The sequence below is a fragment of the Populus trichocarpa genome, chromosome 17, assembly GCF_000002775.5.
Source record: "Populus trichocarpa isolate Nisqually-1 chromosome 17, P.trichocarpa_v4.1, whole genome shotgun sequence".
NCBI lineage: Eukaryota > Viridiplantae > Streptophyta > Magnoliopsida > Malpighiales > Salicaceae > Populus > Populus trichocarpa.
Window position 1 is genome coordinate 8,129,730 of NC_037301.2, and position 8,947 is coordinate 8,138,676.

Consider the following 8,947-nt stretch of genomic DNA (forward strand, 5'->3'; position numbering starts at 1 on the left):
AATAGACTGTGATTGCATGGAATGGCTCCAATACCTAGACCAATTCAGGAGGCTTTTTCATGCAATGTAGCACTAAGCAAAGCCTACTCCTAACAACCATTAGAAATCTAAAGAAGAAGATCATTACTCCAAGAGACTTGTAATTAGTAGAGAAAGTGACATGGGAAGATCAATGGCCAAAACAGCACACTAGACTATACCTGGAAAAAAAAATTAGAGCCACTTGATCAAACTGAAAACCAGTTTTCACCTTCATTCAATCGTCAATTAGTAAGAATACCAAACTCAGGGGTAAGAACAACTATTGACTGGACACTGTATCTGACCTAAAAAAACCCAAAATATGAGCAAGAAATCATGGCAAAAGTCATAGAACAATCAATAGCCATGAAGTTAATTTAGTTTAAAAACATCTGAGAAGATATTTGTACTACTATTGCAAACAGTGATAAGGTCGTGAAAGCTATGGCCTAGATGTTATTCAGACATATATGCTTATGCTCAAATCAGGTTATACTCGTTTAGTTCAATAAAAATAAATATTTGAAGCCAAAACATATTAATCTCATCTGTAAAAACTGAGAAACTATCAAAAACACAAAAATTATTGAGTGCCATATTGAGCTTCAAACAAAATGACTCAAACATGAAAACACTTTAATTATTATTTAGCAGCCGAGGAAGTGGATTGGATTATAGAACAAGCCATTATATTTGGCACTCTTTAACCAAAGATCTTACCTAATTTTCACAATTGACATTTAGAACCAAACGTCCACGACCCAATACTGAATGATTAATATGAAAGCATGATAGAGGTAAACAAGCAGAATCTTCATCCAAGAACTATAATCATAAGCAAAATCTCTAATATGCTATAAACTAGCAGCATTGATATAAATGTTAACACATTCAAATTATTAAAAAAAAAACTATTTCCAAAAAAAAAAAGAAATAGAAAAATCATCCTTCTACTGTGTTACCAAGCACGAACGAAAAGAACTCTCGAACGGGCGAAAACTCCACTAACCCAATATCCATTGCATACCCAGCAACGGGCAATTTCAAATCTCTCAAAACACATAAAGACTCGGCCATTCTTGCCTTTGGGACATCCTGAGCAACTGCACAATAAGGAATCCAATTTTCGGGGCGATAGTCTTCACTAATCTCAATACCCTCCCTCCTCATCGCATCACATAACTGAGAATGGAATTGAAGAAGAGAAAGAGTAGGCGTAGGGGCCAAGAAGAGGAGATTGTTGTGGCAACCTATGGTGGAGAGAGATAAGGGTAATGGTTCTTGCTTAGATGCGAAAGTCTTGATGATTGATTCAAGCTTAGTGGGATCAATGAAGGGAGCTGAATACAAGGTTAAATGAGGGCGAGACTCGATTTCAATTAATTGGCTGCTTATTTGGCGTCGAGCTAGCACGTTCCAGGCCTTCAACACCTGGTTTTCGAGTGCTGGATCCAAGTACAGTTCAATAGCATAACCGCCCTGTGACATCGAATTTCAGATCTAAGATTATCAAATAGAGGTTTTTGATGGAACCCTAGACAGTGATTTGTAGCAATGAGCTCAAAACGACAGAGATAAAATAAATAAATATATTAGATGAAATTAGAAAGGGAAGTGTTGACTGTCGAGGGAGGAAAGGGAAAGCTTTTAATTAACGGGTATCAGGAGCCAGAAGATGTGATGAGAGAGATGGCAGACGGTGGATGTGCAGGACAGGACACCGAGTTCACTTGAGGCATAGGAGAGACCAATGGAATATAAAGCAGTGTTTCTGTTCTTTTATGAGTGAAAAAAGCATCATATTATTATGTTATAATGAGAAGAAGAGAGGGAGCCTTTTGTAAGTTGCAACAAGTAAAGAGACACACACACACACGCTTTAGCACGGCCAAAACAATATTTATAAAAGTAGCACGAGAGTCGTAAATAATATTTACTGGAAGTGCTATCTAGAAATTATCTGAGACTCGCGAGTGGTTTGTATAAAAATAAATCTAGAAAAAAAAAAACCTTAAATATATATTAAAATTCCAACAATATTATTGATATTATCAGAAAAATATCTAAATAAAATAAATTCAATGATATTATAGAAGGTCATTGATGGTGATCACATAAAGCCACACAAGCTGCCTGAAAGTTGGGGTGCTCACTTGCTTTTTAGGTGGCTCATTTTAATCACTGTAGGTGATATTTTTTAATGTCGTTGATTCATATTATCAAGATATTTTTTATGGTACTAATGATGCTATCATTGGAACTTTGGTGTGTGACTGGAGTTTTTTTTTCTCTCCTCTCTCTTCATAAATTACAAGGAGAAGAGAGAAAAAAAAATAAAAGAAAATAACCCTAGAAACACACAGAAACTTCAATTACGACACCACTTATACTATAAAAAAAATCTACTTAAACAAACCAAAACCAATAAAAGATATTACTTGTTGAAGTATTTAGCATATAACCAATCTAAAATTTATTGTTGTTGTCAAGAACCAATTCTTTGCCTTAAAGCTTTATTGATCCTCATTTGTTGTAAAAGAATTAACTTTAATAAGCCTCCTAGAATTACAATAACTCCTCTTTGTTTAGGTGCAATCCTAAACAAGGTTCAATGACCTTAAAGGAATATTTTTTTATTTAAATAAGATGTCTTTTTAGTTGAAAAACACTTCACATTTTAAAAAAAATAGTTTTGGGAAAATTAATCAGTTCCTTACATTCAAGAGTTAGACAAAACAATAGGTTGGGTTAGAAGAAATAAATCTTCATAGACCAGACTTAAACCCAAATTTAAGTTGATAAAAAATAATCTTTCTTAGTCCAAAAAATTATTTTACAATAAACTTAGACCCTGGCCCGAGCACGAGTCATGCTAGGCCAAGTCATGTTCATGAGTATGGATTTAAACCCAAAGTTCACTTTGCTTAAGATCTCTCCCCTCTGAAAGCTTAGGTGTCATTTAGGCCTAATTACAACTTCTCACTATATAAATACCAAGAAAGTTTTGTTTTTGTGTGTGTGTGTGTGTGTGAAAGAGAGAGAGAGAGAGAGAGAGAGAGAGAGAGAGAGATAAAGTTTTTTTTAGAGAGTTATGAGTTTCACCAAAACATGTCAACTAAGATTTCTTTGAGATCAACTTCTCATTCACTCACAATTTGTTTAAATCATGTTAATATTTCATGTTAAAGAGCTTATGTTAGAGATTAAATTCTAATAAAATTTTAACTCTCATTTTTAGTTTGGCCTAAAAATACCTATAAAACATGTTTTAAATAAATTTTCTGATAGGATTTGCATGATATGCTAACTCATAAGGAGATGAAAATGAAGTGTGGCATGGGGAAGACGATTAAGAGTATATATAAATGTCATACGAGCTTCAGCCCAAAACTATGATGGTAGAGATGCTTGAAAGAGCATAGTACGAACATAATAAATGATAGTTTTATGCATTCATTAAGTAGCTTAATTTTGTTAAGAAGTGTATGGACTTGACAAACGATAAATGATACCTTCTTCGAAAAAAAAATTAAATCTACAATTCAAATATTCACCTCCATCATTGCATTGAAAACGTTGTACAAATAAAGATAACTACTTTTCAATTTCACATTTGAAGTTAACAAAGATTTTAAAAACTTCATTTTTGCATCTTAAAAGATATATCCAACATTATTAATCTAAAATAAGAATGTAGTAACAATAACCTATGATAGATAGAATAGGTGATGTCCAAAATGTCAAAATAAATTAAAGAAAGTGGCCTTGAAAAAATTGAAGTGGAAGTAGACAATGAAGTTGAATATGTTTTCCAAGTTGATTAAAAAAAAAGAGTTAATTTTATTTGAAGAACATAAAGGTATGTGAAGGGGTGTGAAGCTTATTTAGCTTTTGTAATGGATTCTAGAAGGAGGATTGGTGAGTTGACAAATTTTCCTATCATATGAGATTTTCCCGATGTGTTTCCTGAGGAGTTGTCAGGATTTCCCTGTTAGAGGAAAGTAGAAGTTTATATTCATGTACTACTTGGTACATCCCCTACAACATAATCTCCTTATCGAATGGCTCCAGCGGAGATGGCGGAATTAAAGGTGCAACTGCAGGAATTGTTAGATAATGGGTTTATACGCCCCAGTAATTTGTCGTGGGGAGCCCCAATGTTATTTATAAAAAAGAAGGATGAGACTCTTTGACTCTGCATTGACTACCGACACTTGAACAAAGTGACGATGAAGAATAAATACTCACTTCCACGAGTAGATAATTTGTTTGATCAACTCAATGGAGCTAATGTGTTTTTGAAAATTAGTTTGAGGTCTAGTTACTATCAGTTGAGGATTAGGGAACAAGATGTATCAAAAGACCGCATTCAGAACTCGATATGGACATTACGAGTTTTTGGTGATGTCTTTTGGGTTGACAAATGCTTCTGTAGTGTTTATGGATTTGATGAATCAAGTCTTTCGACCCTATCTAGATAAGTCTGTAGTAGTATTCATAAATGATATCTTAGTGTATTCTAGTTCATATCTGGAGCATGAACAACATCAAAGGCAAGTGTTACAGATTTTAAGAGAGCATCAATTATATACCAAATTAAGTAAATGTGAATTCAGGTTGAAGAAAGTGGTTTTTCTAGGGTATGTGATTTCTGCAGAAGTTATATTTTTGGATCCTAGAAAAGTAGAAGTTGTGTTGAAATGGGAAAGGCTTGCTAATATGATCGAAATCTATAGTTTCTTTAGGTTAGAAAGATATTACAAAAGATTTATTGAAGGGTTTTTCTAAATAGTTGTTCTAATGACCCACTTAACCCGAAAAGAAATGAAGTGGGAATGAACTTAGGAGTGTGAGAAGAGTTTCTAGTAACTGAAAAGTAGGCTTACCATCATTCTGGTATTATCCCTACCTTCAAAGACTGAAGGGTTTGTGGTCTATAGTGATTCTTCAAAAAAGGGTCTTGGATGCATTTTGATGCAGCATGGAAGGGTGATTGCTTACATATCAAGACAGTTAAAGCTTCATGAAGTCAATTACTCAGTGTATGATCTCGAGCTGAACACTATGGTTTTTTCTTTAAAGATATAGAGGTATTATCTATATGGGTCTCAAGTACAAATTTTTATGGATCACAAGAGTTTGAGATATTTGATGATGTAGAAGAACATGAATATACAATAACAATGATGGTGGAATTGATTAAAAATTATTATTTTATGATTGAATACCACCCTAGAAGAGAAAATGTTGTGGCAAATGCTCTTAGTTACAAGAATAGAGTAGTGACCATCATATTGGAAGATTGTAATGAAAGGGGGTTATTATAGTTAAGGAAGATTGATGCTAGAATAAAGGTTGGGCCTGCTGACTCCTTATTGGCTCAAGTAAGAGTAAAATCCATCTTATAGGAAAAATTACAAGAAGTTTAATAGAGGGATGCTGGTGTTAGTAAGATTAGAGATAAGATGATATTAGGATACGAAACTCTTTTTAAGATCATAGAAGATGGTTTACTCATACATGAAAAACAAATATATTTACCGAAAGATAGAACTTTGAAGGATGAAGTGTTGAAAGAGGCTCATGGGTCAAGAGTCATTATACATCCCGGGAGCACTAAAATGTATAAGGACCTAAATGAGTTTTATTGGCGGCTAAAAATGAAGAAGCAGATAGCCGAATATATAGTTGGTTGTGCTGTGTGTCAACAGGTAAAAGTAGAGCATCAAATGCTAGTAAGACCTTTACAACCGTTATTAATACCTTAATGGAATTGGGAGGATATTATCATGGATTTTATGTTGGGATTACCGAGAGAAAAGAAATGGAGTGATGCTATCTAGGTATTTTAGACAGACTTACTAAGTCTGCCCTTTTCTTACCTATGAAAATGATTGACTCGATGGATAAGTTAGCTAAGCTGTATGTAAATGAAGTAGTGAGACTGTATGGGGTACCAGTTTTCATCATGTCAGATAGAGAATTCAAGTTTACATCTCAGTTATGGCCAAACATTTAGAATGCTTTGGGGACAAGGTTAAACCTGAGTATAACCTTTCATCCTCAAATGGATGGGCAGTCTGAAGAACTATTCAAACTTAGGAGGATTTGATGAGAGCTTGTGTATTGGAATTCAGGGGCAACTAGGAGGATCATTTGCCACTAGTAGAATTTGCCTAAAATAATAGCTATCAGGCCATTATGTGAATGACTTCATATGAAATGGTGTATGGTAGAAAGTGTTGAAAACCAGTGTGTTAGGAAGAAGTAGGTGACAAGAAATTGATTAGGCCTGAAATTGTTAAGATCACCTCAGAGAAAGTGAGGGTTATAAAGGATCGAATGAAGGCAGCTCAAGATAGACAGAAGAGTTATGTTGATCTTAGAAGGAGACCTCGAGAGTTTGAGGTGGGATTCATGTTTATTTAAAGGTTGCACCATGGGAACAAATGATAAGGTTTATCATGAAAGAAAAATTAGCACCAAGATACATTGAGCCTTACAAAGTTGTAAAAAGAATTAGGTTGTAGCATATCACTTGGCTTTACCTCTATATTTAGCAAACATACATAATGTATTCCATGTGTCAATGTTATAAAGAGCTAAGGTGGATCTGTCACAAGTGTTACCCCAGGTTCCTGTAGAAATTGAAGAAAACTTAACCTTAGAAGTGAAGTTGGTGAAGGTGTTAAAACGTAGTGAGAATGAACTTAGGAATAAGAAGATTCCTATGGTAAAATTTTTATAGAGAAGCTCTCATATTGAGGAAGAAACTAGGGAAAGAGAATCTAAGATAAAGAAAAAACATCCAGAATTGTTCTTGGACACAGTGTGGAAATCTAAATTTAAAGGATGAAATTTATTAATTGGAGGGGAGAATGTAAACCCCAGTAGGATTTTGGCATCAACATGAGATTAACCCAGGAGATTAAATATGGTTAAATTAAAATAAAATATACATATATGTAATAATGTGAAATAAACTAAAAAAATAATATTTTTTTGTATAAGAATATTTGGACACAGTAAAGTTCACGCGTAGGCAACGGAAGTAAACCCGGGTAAAAATAAAATTTATCCAAACAAAGAACTAAAGGATAAGATGGTAATAAAAAATTTAATGGACCTATAAATACATGAATAGCTTTCATTTTTTAACACTTTTGGCCGGTCATAAGAGAAGAGAGAAAGGAGAGGAAATTTTGAGAGAAAACTTGAAAAAACTCACCATAAAATTACAAAGTGAGGTAGATTAAGAGGTTAAAGAAGGATTAGAAGTGATTAAACAAGGAAATTAAAAGAAAAATCAAATTTTTCTTAGTGGGGGCTACGATTTCAAAGAAAAGGAGAAAGAGAAGTGATTTTGTAGGTGTCAACCAAGCTTTGATCTTCCATTTTCATCTTATTTGGAAGGTAATATACACTTTCAAACTAAGTTTTTGTTGTATTTTTGTGATTATGGAAAGTTTAAGACTTTAGTATAATTAAAATTTTGTTTTGTGCTGTTGTGATGGGATGATTGTTGATTTGATGAGGAATCAGTGGTTAATTGGATGAATAAGCAATGGGTAAGGTTTCAATTTAAGAAAAAATTGAAGAAAAATTATCCTTCCCTTTTTATATGGTTTCAACCGAAACAATAAATTAAAGGAGGAGAATTGTTAACATGGATTTTGTAGGGGTGTGTTTGATTGATCATTTGATGAATAAGTGAAGAATTAATTGAGAAAAATTGAAAAGAAAACATACCCCCACCTAAATGGAAGTATTTGGCCAAATGAAAAAAATTAAAGGGATGAGTGTGTTTGAAAAAATTGATAATTGAAAAGGGTAGAATTACAATAAATTGATCATGACACCTTTATTCTATGAATATAACCATTGGATTTGGCCAAGATTTATACTGTGATTTTTTTGCCTTGCCTTAATGTTTGAAACTTCATTCTCCTTAAACAGAGGCTGTCCATATCAATGTCGCTTGACACCGTCAAGGCCATCTCTTTATGTTCTACATTTAGATTTGGATAAAACTTCTACCGGAATGGTGCAATGTAAGTGGATTCATTTTGAATGTTCAGTTTTTGAATTTGTTGTCTAAGTTTGGAATTTTTCTTCTTCAATCATGGCTACTGCAACCTCTATTTTTATTGCCCCTCACAGCATCCTCACCAACATTACCATCACCACAAACACTACTAAAATTGACACCAACAAGACCGAAAACCCCCCCATATACACACCATACTATAACCTCCTCAAACCACCCAAAATAACCTAAAATCAAAACCTTTATTACCCTTATAGAAAAACTTACCACACTACCACCCAAAGCACCACTATAACGCATAAAACCACCACCACAAACAACCCCTCCCCTAACACCACAAACCAACCAAAAGCTCTTGGGTGGATAAGGTGAGAGTATCAAACTCCACAACTCAAGCTAATATTGCTTCATTCCCAAGGTAAGCCATTAGCATGATTTTTAAAATCCTAGACCATGTTGTTGATGAGAGCATATCATGATAGAGCCATTGTATGGTGGGATTCCTTTTGGGTTAATGGATGTCTTACCATACAGTAAACTCTATTTCTTTTCGGGTTTGGAAAGACTTTGGCATTGAAAGTGTCATGTTGACCTAACAAGACTTTATAATTTTTCGGTTTAAGAGTGAAAATAAAGTCACTCAATTATAGAGAAGGGCTCATGAATGTTTAGGAGGGAGATCATTCTCCTTCAACTGTGGCACCCTTATTTTATCCTAGATAAACATAAAATCTCTAAAGTTCTGGTTTAAATTCACCTTTAGGGCTTACCGTTTTCTTTTTGGAATGAAACAAGGCTTGAGATGGTTGAGTATAGTGGGGAGACCATTGTTATGCAATGCGCAAACCCTTGGCATCATCAATATTGATTATGATTGAG

General features: G+C 34.0%; 1 protein-coding gene across 1 annotated transcript; it reads right to left on the minus strand.

Annotated features, from left to right (window-relative positions):
* Positions 1-815: 815 nt before the first annotated feature.
* Positions 816-1,840, minus strand: LOC7495931 (uncharacterized). The gene has a single exon (XM_024588700.2). It carries the CDS (start codon positions 1,507-1,509, stop codon positions 964-966), a length of 546 nt encoding a protein of 181 aa, XP_024444468.1. The 5' UTR covers positions 1,510-1,840; the 3' UTR covers positions 816-963.
* Positions 1,841-8,947: the final 7,107 nt, after the last annotated feature.

Coding starts and splice junctions, on each gene's coding strand:
- LOC7495931 (XM_024588700.2), bottom strand. CDS start 1,509: ATGTCACAGGGCGGTTATGCTATTGAACTGTACTTGGATCCAGCACTC.